We start from the raw sequence: 19,220 nt of genomic DNA, 5'->3' as shown, positions 1-19,220 counted from the left end.
GTTATGATAATGCTGCTGTATGTAACGGTGTTATAATAATGCTGCTGTATGTAACGGTGTTATAATAATGCTGCTGTATGTAACAGTGTTATGATAATGCTGCTGTATGTAACGGTGTTATGGGGGTGCTGCTGTATGTAACGGTGTTATGCGGGTGCTGCTGTATGTAATGGTGTTATGATAATGCTGCTGTATGTAACGGTGTTATGATAATGCTGTATGTAACGGTGTTATGATAATGCTGTATGTAATGGTTTTATGCTAATGCTGCTGTATGTAACGGTGTTATGATAATGCTGCTGTATGTAATGGTGTTATAATAATGCTGCTGTATGTAATGGTGTTATGCTAATGCCGCTGTATGTAACGGTGTTAGGATAATGCCGCTGTATGTAACGGTGTTAGGATAATGCCGCTGTATGTAACAGTGTTAGGATAATGCCGCTGTATGTAACGGTGTTATGCTGGTGCTGCTGTATGTAATGGTGTTATGATAATGCTGCTGTATGTAACGGTGTTATGGGGGTGCTGCTGTATGTAACGGTGTTATGATAATGCTGTATGTAACGGTGTTATGATAATGCTGTATGTAACGGTGTTATGATAATGCTATGTAACGGTGTTATGATAATGCTGTATGTAATGGTTTTATGATAATGCTGCTGTATGTAATGGTGTTATGATAATGCTGCTGTATGTAATGGTGTTATAATAATGCTGCTGTATGTAACGGTGTTATGATAATGCTGCTGTATGTAATGGTGTTATAATAATGCTGCTGTATGTAATGGTGTTATAATAATGCTGCTGTATGTAACAGTGTTATGATAATGCTGCTGTATGTAACGGTGTTATGGGGGTGCTGCTGTATGTAACGGTGTTATGCGGGTGCTGCTGTATGTAATGGTGTTATGATAATGCTGCTGTATGTAACGGTGTTATGATAATGCTGCTGTATGTAACGGTGTTATGATAATGCTGTATGTAACGGTGTTATGATAATGCTGTATGTAACAGTGTTATGATAATGCTGCTGTATGCTACGGTGTTATGATAATGCCGCTGTATGCTACGGTGTTAGGATAATGCCGCTGTATGTAACGGTGTTAGGATAATGCCGCTGTATGTAACGGTGTTAGGATAATGCCGCTGTATGTAACGGTGTTATGCGGGTGCTGCTGTATGTAATGGTGTTATGATAATGCTGCTGTATCTAACGGTGTTATGATAATGCTGTATGTAACGGTGTTATGATAATGCTGTATGTAACGGTGTTATGATAATGCTGTATGTAATGGTTTTATGCTAATGCTGCTGTATGTAACGGTGTTATGCTAATGCTGCTGTATGTAATGGTTTTATGCTAATGCTGCTGTATGCTACGGTGTTATGATAATGCCGCTGTATGCTACGGTGTTAGGATAATGCCGCTGTATGCTACTGTGTTAGGATAATGCCGCTGTATGTAACGGTGTTAGGATAATGCCGCTGTATGTAACGGTGTTATGATAATGCCGCTGTATGCTACGGTGTTAGGATAATGCCGCTGTATGCTACGGTGTTATGATAATGCCGCTGTATGCTACGGTGTTAGGATAATGCCGCTGTATGCTACGGTGTTAGGATAATGCCGCTGTATGTAACGGTGTTAGGATAATGCCGCTGTATGTAACGGTGTTAGGATAATGCCGCTGTATGTAACGGTGTTAGGATAATGCCGCTGTATGTAACGGTGTTAGGATAATGCCGCTGTATGTAACGGTGTTAGGATAATGCCGCTGTATGTAACGGTGTTAGGATAATGCCGCTGTATGCTACAGTGTTAGGATAATGCCGCTGTATGCAACGGTGTTAGGATAATGCCGCTGTATGGAACGGTGTTAGGATAATGCCGCTGTATGGAACGGTGTTAGGATAATGCCGCTGTATGGAACGGTGTTAGGATAATGCCGCTGTATGGAACGGTGTTAGGATAATGCCGCTGTATGGAACGGTGTTAGGATAATGCCGCTGTATGGAACGGTGTTAGGATAATGCCGCTGTATGGAACGGTGTTAGGATAATGCCGCTGTATGGAACGGTGTTAGGATAATGCCGCTGTATGGAACGGTGTTAGGATAATGCCGCTGTATGGAACGGTGTTAGGATAATGCCGCTGTATGGAACGGTGTTAGGATAATGCCGCTGTATGTAACGGTGTTAGGATAATGCCGCTGTATGGAACGGTGTTAGGATAATGCCGCTGTATGGAACGGTGTTAGGATAATGCCGCTGTATGGAACGGTGTTAGGATAATGCCGCTGTATGGAACGGTGTTAGGATAATGCCGCTGTATGGAACGGTGTTAGGATAATGCCGCTGTATGGAACGGTGTTAGGATAATGCCGCTGTATGGAACGGTGTTAGGGTAATGCCGCTGTATGGAACGGTGTTAGGATAATGCCGCTGTATGGAACGGTGTTAGGATAATGCCGCTGTATGGAACGGTGTTAGGATAGTGCCGCTGTATGGAACGGTGTTAGGATAATGCCGCTGTATGGAACGGTGTTAGGATAGTGCCGCTGTATGGAACGGTGTTAGGATAATGCCGCTGTATGGAACGGTGTTAGGATAATGCCGCTGTATGGAACGGTGTTAGGATAATGCCGCTGTATGGAACGGTGTTAGGATAATGCCGCTGTATGGAACGGTGTTAGGATAATGCCGCTGTATGGAACGGTGTTAGGATAATGCCGCTGTATGGAACGGTGTTAGGATAATGCCGCTGTATGGAACGGTGTTAGGATAATGCCGCTGTATGGAACGGTGTTAGGATAATGCCGCTGTATGGAACGGTGTTAGGATAATGCCGCTGTATGGAACGGTGTTAGGATAATGCCGCTGTATGGAACGGTGTTAGGATAATGCCGCTGTATGGAACGGTGTTAGGATAATGCCGCTGTATGGAACGGTGTTAGGATAATGCCGCTGTATGGAACGGTGTTAGGATAATGCCGCTGTATGGAACGGTGTTAGGATAATGCCGCTGTATGGAACGGTGTTAGGATAATGCCGCTGTATGGAACGGTGTTAGGATAATGCCGCTGTATGGAACGGTGTTAGGATAATGCCGCTGTATGGAACGGTGTTAGGATAATGCCGCTGTATGGAACGGTGTTAGGATAATGCCGCTGTATGGAACGGTGTTAGGATAATGCCGCTGTATGGAACGGTGTTAGGATAATGCCGCTGTATGGAACGGTGTTAGGATAATGCCGCTGTATGGAACGGTGTTAGGATAATGCCGCTGTATGGAACGGTGTTAGGATAATGCCGCTGTATGGAACGGTGTTAGGATAATGCCGCTGTATGGAACGGTGTTAGGATAATGCCGCTGTATGGAACGGTGTTAGGATAATGCCGCTGTATGGAACGGTGTTAGGATAATGCCGCTGTATGGAACGGTGTTAGGATAATGCCGCTGTATGGAACGGTGTTAGGATAATGCCGCTGTATGGAACGGTGTTAGGATAATGCCGCTGTATGGAACGGTGTTAGGATAATGCCGCTGTATGGAACGGTGTTAGGATAATGCCGCTGTATGGAACGGTGTTAGGATAATGCCGCTGTATGGAACGGTGTTAGGATAATGCCGCTGTATGGAACGGTGTTAGGATAATGCCGCTGTATGGAACGGTGTTAGGATAGTGCCGCTGTATGGAACGGTGTTAGGATAGTGCCGCTGTATGGAACGGTGTTAGGATAATGCCGCTGTATGGAACGGTGTTAGGATAATGCCGCTGTATGGAACGGTGTTAGGATAATGCCGCTGTATGGAACGGTGTTAGGATAATGCCGCTGTATGGAACGGTGTTAGGATAATGCCGCTGTATGGAACGGTGTTAGGATAATGCCGCTGTATGGAACGGTGTTAGGATAATGCCGCTGTATGGAACGGTGTTAGGATAATGCCGCTGTATGGAACGGTGTTAGGATAATGCCGCTGTATGGAACGGTGTTAGGATAATGCCGCTGTATGGAACGGTGTTAGGATAATGCCGCTGTATGGAACGGTGTTAGGATAATGCCGCTGTATGGAACGGTGTTAGGATAATGCCGCTGTATGGAACGGTGTTAGGATAATGCCGCTGTATGGAACGGTGTTAGGATAATGCCGCTGTATGGAACGGTGTTAGGATAATGCCGCTGTATGGAACGGTGTTATGATAATGCCGCTGTATGGAACGGTGTTAGGATAATGCCGCTGTATGGAACGGTGTTAGGATAATGCCGCTGTATGGAACGGTGTTAGGATAATGCCGCTGTATGGAACGGTGTTAGGATAATGCCGCTGTATGGAACGGTGTTAGGATAATGCCGCTGTATGGAACGGTGTTAGGATAATGCCGCTGTATGGAACGGTGTTAGGATAATGCCGCTGTATGGAACGGTGTTAGGATAATGCCGCTGTATGGAACGGTGTTAGGATAATGCCGCTGTATGGAACGGTGTTAGGATAATGCCGCTGTATGGAACGGTGTTAGGATAATGCCGCTGTATGGAACGGTGTTAGGATAATGCCGCTGTATGGAACGGTGTTAGGATAATGCCGCTGTATGGAACGGTGTTAGGATAATGCCGCTGTATGGAACGGTGTTAGGATAATGCCGCTGTATGGAACGGTGTTAGGATAATGCCGCTGTATGGAACGGTGTTAGGATAATGCCGCTGTATGGAACGGTGTTAGGATAATGCCGCTGTATGGAACGGTGTTAGGATAATGCCGCTGTATGGAACGGTGTTAGGATAATGCCGCTGTATGGAACGGTGTTAGGATAATGCCGCTGTATGGAACGGTGTTAGGATAATGCCGCTGTATGGAACGGTGTTAGGATAATGCCGCTGTATGGAACGGTGTTAGGATAATGCCGCTGTATGGAACGGTGTTAGGATAATGCCGCTGTATGGAACGGTGTTAGGATAATGCCGCTGTATGGAACGGTGTTAGGATAATGCCGCTGTATGGAACGGTGTTAGGATAATGCCGCTGTATGGAACGGTGTTAGGATAATGCCGCTGTATGGAACGGTGTTAGGATAATGCCGCTGTATGGAACGGTGTTAGGATAATGCCGCTGTATGGAACGGTGTTAGGATAATGCCGCTGTATGGAACGGTGTTAGGATAATGCCGCTGTATGGAACGGTGTTAGGATAATGCCGCTGTATGGAACGGTGTTAGGATAATGCCGCTGTATGGAACGGTGTTAGGATAATGCCGCTGTATGGAACGGTGTTAGGATAATGCCGCTGTATGGAACGGTGTTAGGATAATGCCGCTGTATGGAACGGTGTTAGGATAATGCCGCTGTATGGAACGGTGTTAGGATAATGCCGCTGTATGGAACGGTGTTAGGATAATGCCGCTGTATGGAACGGTGTTAGGATAATGCCGCTGTATGGAACGGTGTTAGGATAATGCCGCTGTATGGAACGGTGTTAGGATAATGCCGCTGTATGGAACGGTGTTAGGATAATGCCGCTGTATGGAACGGTGTTAGGATAATGCCGCTGTATGGAACGGTGTTAGGATAATGCCGCTGTATGGAACGGTGTTAGGATAATGCCGCTGTATGGAACGGTGTTAGGATAATGCCGCTGTATGGAACGGTGTTAGGATAATGCCGCTGTATGGAACGGTGTTAGGATAATGCCGCTGTATGGAACGGTGTTAGGATAATGCCGCTGTATGGAACGGTGTTAGGATAATGCCGCTGTATGGAACGGTGTTAGGATAATGCCGCTGTATGGAACGGTGTTAGGATAATGCCGCTGTATGGAACGGTGTTAGGATAATGCCGCTGTATGGAACGGGTGTTAGGATAGATGCCGCTGTATGGAACGGTGTTAGGATAATGCCGCTGTATGGAACGGTGTTAGGATAAGTGCCGCTGTATGGGGAACGGATGTTAGGATAATGCCGCTGAATGTAACGGTGGTTAGGATAATGCCGCTGTAGTGGAGACTGTGGTTTAGGATAATGCCGCTGTATGGAACGGTGGTTAGGATAATGCCGCAGTATGGAACGGTGTTAAGGATAATGCCGCTGTATGGAACGGTGGTTAGGATAATGCCGCTGTATGAACGGTGTAGGAAAACTGTGTTAGAAATATGCCGCTGTAAGGAACGGTGGGTAGGATAATGCCGCTGTATGGGAACGGTGTTAGGATAATGCCGCAGTATGGAACCGGTGTTTAGGATAATGCCGCTGTATGGAACGGTGTTAGGATAATCCGTGCTGTATGGAGACGGTGTTAGGATAATGCCGCTGTATGGAACGGTGTTAGGATAATGCCGCTGTATGGAACGGTGTTAGGATAATAGCCCGCTGTATTGAACGGTGTTAGGATAATGCCGCTGTATGGAACGGTGTTAGGATAATGCCGCTGTATGTAACGGTGTTAGGATAATGCCGCTGTATGGAACGGTGTTAGGATAATGCCGCTGTATGGAACGGTGTTAGGATAATGCCGCTGTATGGAACGGTGTTAGGATAATGCCGCTGTATGGAACGGTGTTAGGATAATGCCGCTGTATGGAACGGTGTTAGGATAATGCCGCTGTATGGAACGGTGTTAGGATAATGCCGCTGTATGGAACGGTGTTAGGATAATGCCGCTGTATGGAACGGTGTTAGGATAATGCCGCTGTATGGAACGGTGTTAGGATAATGCCGCTGTATGGAACGGTGTTAGGATAATGCCGCTGTATGGAACGGTGTTAGGATAATGCCGCTGTATGGAACGGTGTTAGGATAATGCCGCTGTATGGAACGGTGTTAGGATAATGCCGCTGTATGGAACGGTGTTAGGATAATGCCGCTGTATGGAACGGTGTTAGGATAATGCCGCTGTATGGAACGGTGTTAGGATAATGCCGCTGTATGGAACGGTGTTAGGATAATGCCGCTGTATGGAACGGTTGTTAGGATAATGCCGCTGTATGGAACGGTGTTAGGATAATGCCGCTGTATGGAACGGTGTTAGGATAATGCCGCTGTATGGAACGTGTTAGGATAATGCCGCTGTATGGAACGGTGTTAGGATAATGCCGCTGTATGGAACGGTGTTAGGATAATGCCGCTGTATGGAACGGTGTTAGGATAATGCCGCTGTATGGAACGGTGTTAGGATAATGCCGCTGTATGGAACGGTGTTAGGATAATGCCGCTGTATGGAACGGTGTTAGGATAATGCCGCTGTATGGAACGGTGTTAGGATAATGCCGCTGTATGGAACGGTGTTAGGATAATGCCGCTGTATGGAACGGTGTTATGAGGATGAGTAGTTTGCTTTCAGAACAATGTCACGTGATTGCTCAAGTCAGGTCGGCAAATTCATTTATTTTTGTGTTTCTGCCTCCTCATAGGAATCTCCTTTGTAACCTTGTGAAGATCAAGCTGGGGTGTTATGAACTTGAACCCAATAAAAGCCAGACTGTAGAGGATTATCTCAAGACCTTCATGGAGACGGAAGTGAAGCCTTTGTGGCCCAAGGGTTGGATGCAGTCCCGGTGAGTGGGGTCAGGGATGTAGCTGGTGGTTGCACTGTAGCTGGTGGATTTCTGATAGTCCCACTGAGCGCTGTGCATTTTTTCTTTAGTAATCTGCGTACATTCAGGGCCGGATTTACCATTAGGCAGAGTAGGCATGTGCCTACAGGCGCCTTCCATAGAGGGGCGCCTGTATCTCTGCTCCATATGCCTTTTCTGCACACCTCTTCCTGCCCTCACTCGCTATAGTAGATAATAACCTTGCCCTAAACAAAGATCAACGCCACACTGGCCGGTCAGTTTCTCCAGTGAATGCGGACAGAGCAGCCTGAGAGTAAGTGTGTGGGGGTTGGTTCTTTTATGGGGAGTGACAGTGAGTGACTATTTGTGCGCTATTACAGAGCGCTCTGAGTACACAGTGGGCATGTATCAGCTGCAGCAGCGGCTGTCAAAATCAAAATGACAGATTGTACAGTCAGAGGGTAGTCTTTCATATAAAATACCATAGGTATGAGTATAATTGCTAAAATGCAAAATGCCAGGGCTGTTGCACAGGATAAAAAAAAAAAACTGGCCCTTGGTTGATTCTACACATTGCAGGCTTGGTCAGCAAAGTTTCTAAATGAAGCGCCAGTCTAGACAACCTGCACTTTTCTTGTATAAATTATATAAAAACAAATACTATTCTGTCTGGAATCTCATCATACTGGGCAAATACTGTCTGGAGTGTTTTTCCTTTTATGTGGCAAAATTAGCAGCTGCTGTAAAATAATTCTATAAAATTTTAGGATGTATCTATAGGTTCAGACATGTGAACCGGGAACGCGTGGGGGGCACTTTAGATTTTGGTGCCTACAGGCACCTAGGCTGTAAATCCGGCCCTGCGTACATTGTAGGAGATCCACTTCCAGATCTCCATATGCATCCAGCAGATCATTTTATACTAGTCCTGTTTGTGTTTTGTAGTAGACCTGTAATCCCAGTGTTACTTTGTCCTTAGCATTGGCTCTACGTGGTTTGTGTGTAAACACGTCTAATCTGTCTTCTCTTACTCAGACACTTTTATGTGTGCTTACGTATACTTATGTTTAACCTTTTCTGTTTAAAGGGATAGGAAACCTATTTCTCCAACATTGGTGTGTCCGGTCCACGGCGTCATCCTTACTTGTGGGATATTCTCTTCCCCAACAGGAAATGGCAAAGAGTCCCAGCAAAGCTGGTCACATGATCCCTCCTAGGCTCCGCCCACCCCAGTCATTCTCTTTGCCAGATGGTTAAGAGGTTTTTTTGGTGTTTAAATGTAGTTTTTATTCTTCTATCAAGTGTTTGTTATTTTAAAATAGTGCTGGTATGTACTATTTACTCTGAAACAGAAAAAGGATGAAGATTTCTGTTTGTAAGAGGAAGATGATTTTAGCAGACAGTTACTAAAATCGATTGCTGTTTCCACACAGGACTGTTGAGATGAAGTAACTTCAGTTGGGGGAAACAGTTAGCAGACTTTTCTGCTTAAGGTATGACTAGCCATATTTCTAACAAGACCATGTAATGCTGGAAGGCTGTCATTTCCCCTCATGGGGACCGGTAAGCCATTTTCTTAGTTAAACATAAAAGAATAAAGGGCTTCAAAAAGGGCTTAAAAAACTGGTAGACATTTTTCTGGGCTAAAACGATTGCTTTACTAGGCATATTATGCAGATTCTAACTAATAATGGTTATTATAATCTTGGGGATTGTTTAGAAAAATGGCAGGCACTGTGTTGGACACCTTTTTCAGATGGGGGCCTTTTCTAGTTATAGACGTTTGGCTTATGAGACTGGGAAATTGGGAAGCGGATTTTCTGAGTCGTCAGACATTCCATCCGGGGGAGTGGGAACTCCATCCGGAAATCTTTGCCCAAATAACTCAATTATGGGGCAGTCCAGACATGGATCTGATTGCGTCTCGTCAGAACTTCAAGGTTCCTTGCTACGGGTCCAGATCCAGGGATCCCAAGGCGACTCTAGTAGATGCACTAGTAGCACCTTGGACCTTCAACCTAGCTTATGTATTCCCACCGTTTCCTCTCATTCCCAGGCTGGTAGCCAGGATCAATCAGGAGAGGGCTTCGGTGATCTTGATAGCTCCTGCGTGGCCACGCAGGACTTGGTATGCAGACCTGGTGAATATGTCATCGGCTCCACCATGGAAGCTACCTTTGAGACAGGACCTTCTTGTTCAAGGTCCATTCGAACATCCGAATCTGGTTTCCCTCCAGCTGACGGCTTGGAGATTGAACGCTTGATTTTATCAAAGCGTGGGTTTTCAGATTCTGTAATTGATACTCTGATTCAGGCTAGAAAGCCCGTAACTAGAAAAATTTACCATAAAATATGGAAAAAATATATCTGTTGGTGTGAATCCAAAGGATTGCCATTTAACAAGATAAAGATTCCTAAGATTCTATCCTTTCTACAAGAAGGTTTGGAGAAAGGATTATCTGCAAGTTCTCTAAAGGGACAGATTTCTGCTTTATCTGTCTTACTACACAAACGACTGGCAGCTATGCCAGATGTTCAAGCATTTGTTCAGGCTCTGGTTAGGATCAAGCCTGTTTACAGACCTTTGACTCCTCCCTGGAGTTTAAATCTAGTTCTTTCAGTTCTTCAAGGGGTTCCGTTTGAACCCTTACATTCCGTAGATATTAAGTTACTATCTTGGAAAGTTTTGTTTTTGGTTGCAATCTCTTCTGCTAGAAGAGTTTCAGAGTTATCTGCTCTGCAGTGTTCTCCTCCTTATCTGGTGTTCCATGCAGATAAGGTGGTTTTGCGTACTAAGCCTGGTTTTCTTCCTAAAGTTGTTTCTAACAAAAATATTAACCAGGAGATAGTTGTACCTTCTTTGTGTCCGAATCCAGTTTCAAAGAAGGAGCGTTTATTACACAATTTGGACGTTGTCCGTGCTCTAAAATTCTATTTAGAGGCTACTAAAGATTTCAGACAAACATCATCCTTGTTTGTTGTTTATTCTGGTAAAAGGAGAGGTCAAAAAGCGACTTCTACCTCTCTTTCCTTTTGGCTTAAAAGCATTATCCGTTTGGCTTATGAGACTGCCGGACGGCAGCCTCCTGAACGAATCACAGCTCACTCCACTAGGGCTGTGGCTTCCACATGGGCCTTCAAGAACGAGGCTTCTGTTGACCAGATATGTAAGGCAGCGACTTGGTCTTCACTGCACACTTTTGCCAAATTTTACAAATTTGATACTTTTGCTTCTTCGGAGGCTATTTTTGGGAGAAAGGTTTTGCAAGCTGTGGTGCCTTCCGTTTAGGTGACCTGATTTGCTCCCTCCCATCATCCGTGTCCTAAAGCTTTGGTATTGGTTCCCACAAGTAAGGATGACGCTGTGGACCGGACACACCAATGTTGGAGAAAACAGAATTTATGCTTACCTGATAAATTACTTTCTCCAACGGTGTGTCCGGTCCACGGCCCGCCCTGGTTTTTTTAATCAGGTCTGATGAATTATTTTCTCTAACTACAGTCACCACGGTATCATATGATTTCTCCTATATATATTTCCTCCTGTCCGTCGGTCGAATGACTGGGGTGGGCAGAGCCTAGGAGGGATCATGTGACCAGCTTTGCTGGGACTCTTTGCCATTTCCTGTTGGGGAAGAGAATATCCCACAAGTAAGGATGACGCCGTGGACCGGACACACCGTTGGAGAAAGTAATTTATCAGGTAAGCATAAATTCTGTTTTTCTTTCTTAAGATAGGGTGAGTCCACGGCATCATCAATTACTGTTGGGAATATCACTCCTGGCCAGCAGGAGGAGGCAAGGAGCACCACAGCTAAGCTGTTAAAGTGAATGTAAATTTTGATGCTAAAGTGCCCGGTTTTTAAAAATTCAATTGAAAACAGGGGCACTTTAATTCATCAAAATTTACATTTCAATTGTGTTGTGAAAATACTTACCTTTTTAATCTTGACAGCCGCTCAAGCTTCTTCCGCCTGCCGCAAAGCCTCTTCGTGGGTCTAAAAGGAGGGATCTGGCTTCCTCCAATCACGGCGTTGAATCAGACACTGATTCCCCTGGGGGAAGCCGTGATTAAAGGATGACCGATCCATCATTTCTGACGTCAGAAGTGGGTTGCGACGACCGGGGGAAGCTAGAGCGGCTGTCAAGTTTAAAAGGTAGGTTTTTTTTCACAACAAGTGAAATGTAAATTTTGATGAATTAAAGTGACCCTGTTTTTAATCGAATTTTTAAAAACTCTGCACTTTAGCATCAAAATCTACATTCACTTTAAGTATCACTTCCCTTCCCACAACCCCCAGTAATTTTCTTTGCCTTAGGTGCAAGGAGGAGGTTACGTTTTGGTGTTTATTTCACTTCAAACAAGATTTTATTATTTTGAAAGCCAGAGTAGGTTTGCTCTGATCTTTCCTCTCAAGATTTGGTCTAGCTGTACTCCACGTTAGTCTCTATAGCAGGGCAGTGGTGGCTTTTATGCAGTGGGGAACTTGTAAGGTGGGCCTTGCTGCATTTTCCTCACATTTGCTGCCCAGGGTATAGAAAGCCAGAGTAGGTTTACTCTGTTCTTTCTTTTTTCTACAGGTCTCCGTGAGGAGTGGCATCCTCTAATACCGGGTAGGCTGTCCTACTGCCGGACAACTAGATACAGGCAAGTCCTTTGTCTTCTATGTTTTGGGGGACTGGCACTTATGTAGAAGAATGCAATAATATCTTGGACATATATCTGTATGTATGTATCCTGGGGAAGGATATTTTAGGCAGGACGCAGGCACTCATTGTGGCAAGGAGACTAGGGGTTAATACTTTTAAGGATAAAGTATTTATTTTACAAGATATACCGAGTCCACAGGTTTCATCCTTACTTGTGGGATATAATCCTCCTGTTAACAGGAAGTGGCAAAGAGCACCACAGCAAAGCTGCTATATAGCTCCTTCCTTAACTCCTCCCCCCAGTCATTCTCTTTGCCTGTGCTAGTAATAGGAAGGGTAAAGTTTAAGTGGTGATAAAATTATAGTTTTTAGTTTCTTCAATCAAGAGTTTTTTATTTTAAATGGTACCGGAGAGTACTGTTTTCCTCAGGCAGGACATAGAAGAAGAATTCAGCCTTGAGTTTGATGATCTCAGCAGTTGTAACTGAGATCCATGTTGTTTTTCCCACAAGATTGGCAGAGATGTACAAGAAATCTTCAGTGTGGGGAACGTTTCCTGCTGCAAGCAGCATTGAGGTATGTGCAGTCATTTATATTCTGAGGAGACTTGGTGGATCAGAATTGGCTGTCATATTTCCTAAATTGGAAAAGGGGTAAGCAGTAGTCCGGGTAGCGTGGTACTGTACTCCTGTGTATATTGATCCTTGTGAGAGACTTCAGCAAGGGACACTTAAGGGCTATGGTTAGACACTGGGGCAGCCTAGAAACCGCTATTTTTATTAAAGAGGAGGCTTATCAGGGCTGATATGTTTGTTTTTGGGGGTTCACATGGCACATCATTTTTAGGCATGGTCATTTTTGCTCAAGACCGCTTCCCATGCGGCTGGCTGTGTTAGTTTCATATTGTATCAGACATGATGGACGGGGCCTACTTTTCGCGCCTCAGTGTGCAGTTAGAGCCAGAGAGAGCAGCGGCCATTTACTCCGGTTGGGACCAGACTGTGAGATTGTTTTGTGGAGCAAGTCTGGATCGTTTGAACTGACCTTTGGGTCAGGTAGGCGCCACAGCTGAAGTGCAGAGGCGGTTTGAACTTTTTTTCTGCATAACGTTGTGTTTGTGGGTTAAACAATTGATTTAAAGGGTTAAATCTCATAATCTCTTGTGGTGCAATATCCGATTGCACATTAGGTGCTTTCAGTGCCAAAATTATCTAATTTGCATAACGTTTTAGCACTTTTGGAAGATCTGCGTTCACTTTTTGCTCTTAAAGGCGCAGTAACGTTTTTTTACTGAATTGTTTTTCTTATATAATAAAGATTAACGACTTGTGCTGTTATTACTAGTCTGTTCAACATGTCTGACATTGAAGAAAGTCAGTGTTCTATGTGTTTAGAAGCCATTGTGGAACCCCCTCTTACATTGTGTCCTTCTTGTACTGAAAGGGCCCTACACTGTAAAGAACATATTTTAGGAAATTAAAGTGTGCCTAAGGATGATTCTCAGTCTGAAGAGAATCAGGATATGCCATCTAATTTTCTCCAAGTGTCACAACCTTTAACGCCCACTCAAGCGATGCCAAGTACTTCTAGTGCGTCTACTTCTTTTACTTTGCAAAATATGGCTGCAGTGATGTCTACTACCCTTACAGAGGTACTATCTAAACTGCCAGGTTTGCAGGGTAAACGCAGTAGGTCAGGTATTACTGTAAATACGGAACCCTCTGATGCCTTAGTGGCTATTTCCGATGCACCCTCACAATGATCTGATTTGGGGGTTAGGGATTTTATGTCTGAGGGAGAACTTTCAGACTCAGGGAATTTATTACCTCAGACAGATTCGGACGTCACGTCCTTTAAATTTAAACTGGAACACCTCCGCCTGTTCCTCAGGGAGGTTTTGGCGACTCTGGATGATTGTGACCCTAGCACAATTCCCCCAGAAAAATTGTGTAAAATGGACAAATATTTAGAAGTTCCTACTTACACGGATGTCTTTACGGTTCCTAAGAGAATTTCGGAAATTAAGAGGGAATGGGATAGACCAGGTATACCATTTTCTCCCCCTCCTAACTTTAAGAAAATGTTTCCTATATCTGACACCATACGGGACTCCTGGCAAGCGTACAACTATACCCATTGTGCTTTTAAAGACCCTATGGATAAAAAATTAGAGGGCCTTCTAAAGAAACTATTTGTTCACCATGGTTTTCTCTTACAGCCTACAGCCTGCATTGTTTCAGTAACTACTGCAGCTGCCTTTTGGTTTGACGCCCTGGAGTCGTCTCTGAAGGTAGAGACACCTTTAGAGGACATTTTAGACAGAATAAAGGCTCTTAAATTAGCCAATTCATTTATTACTGAAGCTGCTTTTCAAATTGCAAAATTAGCAGCCGAAAAACGCAGACTTTGCCATTCTGGCGCGCAGAGCGTTATGGCTAAAGTCGTGGTCTGCTGACGTATCGTCTAAATCTATGCTGTTATCGATTCCCTTCAAAGGTAAGACCCTATTCGGGCCTGAGCTGAAGGAAATAATCTCTGACATTACTGGAGGTAAGGGTCACGCCCTACCTCAGGACAAGTCCCTCAAGATGAGGAGTAAACAAAATAATTTTGGTTCCTTTCGAAATTTTAAAGGAGTATCCTCTGCTTCCTCTTCCACCACTAAGCAGGAAGGGAACTTTGCTAAATCCAAGTCGGTCTGGAGACCTAACCAGGCCTGGAATAAAGGTAAACAAGCCAGGAAGCCCGCTGCTGCTACCAAGACAGCATGAAGGGGCGGCCCCCGATTTGGGACCGGATCTAGTAGGGGGCAGACTCTTTCTTTGCTCAGGCTTGGGCAAGGGATGTACAGGATCCCTGTGCATTAGAAATTGTGACCCAGGGGTACCAGCTGGAATTTAAAGATTTTTTCCCAAGGGGGAGATTTCATCTTTCACGTTTGCCTGTAGACCAGACAAAAAGAGAGGCGTTCTTACGCTGTGTTAAAGACCTCTACACAATGGGTGTAATTTGCCCAGTTCCAGAACTGGAACAGGGGCAGGGGTTCTACTCAAATCTATTCGTGGTTCCCAAAAAAGAGGGAAACTTCATACCAATTTTAGATCTCAAATGTCTAAACAAATTTCTCAGAGTCCCATCGTTCAAGATGGAGACCATTCGTACAATTTTGCCAATTATCCAGGAGGGTCAATATATGACCACTGTGGACCTGAAGGATGCGTACCTTCACATTCCCATCCACAAGGATCATCATCAATTCCTAAGATTTGCCTTTCAGGACAAACATTATCAGTTTGTGGCTCCTCCCTTCGGGTTGGCCACGGCTCCCAGGATCTTCACAAAGGTTCTAGGGTCCCTTCTAGCGGTTCTCAGGCCGCGAGGCATAGCGGTGGCGCCCTATCTGAACGATATCTTGATCCAGGCGTCAACTTATCTGTCCGAATCTCACACGGACATCGTGTTGTCATTTCTAAGAACTCACGGTTGGAAAGTGAACGTAGAAAAGAGTTCACTAGTTCCACAAACAAGAGTTCCATTCCTGGGAACTCTGATAGACTCGGTAAACATGAAAATATTTCTGACGGAGGTCAGAAAATCAAAGATTCTAAATACTTGCCGAGTTCTGCAGTCCATTCATCGGCCATCAGTGGCTCAGTGTATGGAAGTCATTGGACTAATGGTAGCAGCAATGGATATCATCCCGTTTGCTCGCTTTCATCTCAGACCACTACAACTGTGCATGCTCAGTCAGTGGAATGGGGATTATGCGAATTTATCTCCTCAGATAAATCTGGACCAAGAGACCAGAGACTCTCTTCGTTGGTGGTTGTCACAGGACCATCTGTCCCAGGGGATGTGCTTCCGCAGGCCATCTTGGGTAATAGTAACGACGGACGCCAGCCTTCTGGGCTGGGGTGCAGTCTGGAATTCCCTGAAGGCTTAGGGTGTGCGGACTCAGGTGGAGTCTCAACTGCCAATCAATATTCTGGAACTGAGAGCGATATTCAACACGCTTCAGGCGTGGCCTCAGTTGGCTTCAGCCAAATTTATAAGATTCCAGTCGGACATTTTCACGACTGTGGCATATATCAATCATCAGGGGAGAACAAGGTGTTATCTAGCGATGATAGAAGTATCAAAGATAATCCGATGGGCGGAGACTCACTCTTGCCATCTATCTGCGAATTATATCCCAGGAGTGGAGAACTGGGAAGCGGATTTTCTAAGTCGTCAGACTTTTCATCCGGGGGAGTGGGAACTCCATCCGGAGGTGTTTGCAACTTTGATTCATCAATGGGGCACGCCGGAATTGGATCTGATGGTATCTAGACAGAATGCCAAGCTTCCACGTTACGGGTCCAGGTCAAGGGATCCCCAGGCTGTACTGATAGATGCTCTAGCAGTACCTTGGTCGTTATGGCTTATGTGTTTCCACCATTTCCTCTCCTGCCTTGTGTGATTGCAAGAATCAAACAGGAGAGAGCTTCAGTAATTCTAATAGCGCCTGCGTGGCCACGCAGGACTTGGTATGCGGATCTAGTGGACATGTCGTCTCTACCTCCGTGGAAACTACCATTGAGGAAGGACCTTCTTATTCAAGGTCCGTTCCAACATCCAAATCTAAATTCTCTGCAGCTGACTGCCTGGAGATTGAACGCTTGATTTTATCTAAGCGGGGATTCTCTGAGTCTGTCATTAATACTTTGATTCAGGCTCGCAAGCCTGTCACGAGAAAAATTTACCATAAGATATGGCGTAAATATCTTTATTAGTGCGAATCCAAGGGCTACTCGTGGAGTAGGGTTAGGATTCCTAGGATTTTGTCCTTTCTCCAAGAAGGATTGGAGAAGGGATTATCAGCTAGTTCCTTAAAGGGACAAATTTCTGCTTTGTCAATTTTACTACACAAGCGTCTGGCGGATGTCCCAGACGTTCAGTCTTTTTGTCAGGCTTTAATCAGAATCAAGCCTGTGTTTAAACCTATTGCTCCGCCATGGAGTTTGAATTTAGTTCTTAATGTTCTTCAAGGGGTTCCGTTTGAACCCATGCATTCCATAGATATTAAGCTGTTATCTTGGAAACTTTTGTTTTTAGTTGCTATCTTTTCTGCTTGAAGAGTTTCTGAGCTTTCTGCGTTACAATGTGATTCACCTTATCTTATATTCCATTCTGATAAGGTGGTTTTGCGTACTAAACCTGGATTCCTTCCTAAGGTTGTTTCAAATAAGAATATTAATCAGGAAATTGTTGTTCCTTCCTTGTGTCCTAATCCTTCTTCTAAGAAGGAACGTCTGTTACATAACTTGGACGTGGTTCGTGCCTTGAAGTTTTACTTACAAGCGACCAAAGATTTCCGTCAAACATCGTCTCTATTCATTGTTTATTCTGGAAAACGTAGGGGTCAAAAAGCTACGGTTACCTCTCTCTTTTTTTGGCTGAAAAGCATCATCCGCCTGGCATACGAGACTGCTGGACAGCAGCCTCCTGAAAAAATTACAGCTCATTCCACTAGAGCTGTGGCTTCCACATGGGCCTTTAAAAACGATGCTTCTGTTGAACGGATTTGTAAGGCTGCGACTTGGTCCTCCCTTCATACTTTTTCCAAATTTTCCACATTTGATACTTTTGCTTCTTCGGAGGCTATTTTTGGGAGAAAGGTGCTTCAAGCAGTGGTACCTTCCGTTTAGGTTCCTGTCTTGTCCCTCCCTTTCATACGTGTCCTAAAGCTTTGGTATTGGTATCCCACAAGTAAGGATGAAACCCGTGGACTCGGTATATCTTGTAAAAGAAAAGGAAATTTAAGCTTACCTGATAAATTGATTTATTTTACGATATACAGAGTCCACGGCCCATCCGGTCATTTTGGGACAGGATTTATTTTTCTAAACTTAAGTCACCTCTGCACCTTTTGTAGTTTTTCCCTTTCTCTTCCTATACCTTCGGTCGAATGACTGGGGGGAGGTGTTAAGGGAGGAGCTATATAGCAGCTCTGCTGTGGTGCTCTTTGCCACTTCCTTTTAACAGGAGGATTATATCCCACAAGTAAGGATGAAACCCGTGGACTCGGTATATCGTAAAATAAATCAATTTATCAGGTAAGCATAAATTTCCTTTTTCCTGATTTCTTTTTTATGACACGAGTCCACGGATCATCTTAATTACTAATGGGATATTCACCTCCTGGTCAGCAGGAGGTGGCAAAGAGCACCACAACAGAGCTGTTAAATAGCTCCTCCCTTCCCTCCCACTCAAGTCATTCTCTTTGCCTATCTTAGTGATTGGAAGAGGTAAAGTGAGGTGTTAGTATAGATTCTTCAATCAAGAGTTTTTTTTGAAACCGTGCAAGATGTGCTGTTTCTTAGGGTGTAGCCGTAGTCCATATCGGTCTCTTCAGTAGAGCCTTGGTTGCTTTAGAGCAATGGGAACTTGTGGGACATAATTCTCACTGCGCCTCCCATATTTCTTGCTGCCCTATCTCCTTATGTCTGGGGTATTCAATGACTCAGCATTTTGTTTTCCTCAGATCGATGTGAGGGAGAGGACCTCTCAAGCCTGAGAGCTGCCTTACTGCCAGGCAGAAGTCAAGGTAAGTACTATGTTATTTTTCTGGGGCACAAGGAGACTCTATCAGTTAGCACACTCTATACATAAGGGGCTCTATAGGAAAGTAGCTCTTTATGTGGGGACGTTTAAATCTTTCCTTAGGGGAAAGTATTTGGGCATTATTATTTAACAGGCACTGGGGATGGAGTTAAGCTGTTTTACAAATAATTAGGATGGCTACGTCCACCATGGGCGGTGCTTCCAGTCTTTTTTGTAGCGCTTCAGTTTAAGGGAGCAGTTTAATCAAGAAGGTGTTATCCGAGCTGTGCTGGAGTCACGTGGTAAAATTAATCATGCGCTGCTAGTGCAGTGCCGGTATTCCATTTTCCTCTCAGTGCATCGTTGTTAGTTTTAAAGGAGAAAGCCAATACTAGAACGGATCATCTGAGGAGAGAAATCTAGCTGATATTTGGTCAGG

At 44.5% G+C, this 19,220-nt stretch overlaps 1 protein-coding gene across 2 annotated transcripts in view; it reads left to right on the top strand.

Moving 5' to 3' along the window:
* The window catches only part of UBN2 (ubinuclein 2), a 265,262-nt gene that overhangs the window by 96,200 nt on the left and 149,842 nt on the right, over positions 1-19,220 (top strand). For both annotated transcript variants that reach the window (XM_053721337.1, XM_053721336.1), the window contains one exon: positions 7,406-7,549. In XM_053721337.1, coding sequence (XP_053577312.1) covers positions 7,406-7,549 — 144 coding nt within the window. The remainder of the gene's footprint in view (positions 1-7,405; positions 7,550-19,220) is intronic.

This window comes from Bombina bombina, chromosome 7, assembly GCF_027579735.1.
Source record: "Bombina bombina isolate aBomBom1 chromosome 7, aBomBom1.pri, whole genome shotgun sequence".
NCBI classification, from domain to species: domain Eukaryota; kingdom Metazoa; phylum Chordata; class Amphibia; order Anura; family Bombinatoridae; genus Bombina; species Bombina bombina.
The sequence above is the reverse complement of the archived record's forward strand: the minus strand, read 5'-3'. Positions and strand labels throughout refer to the sequence as shown.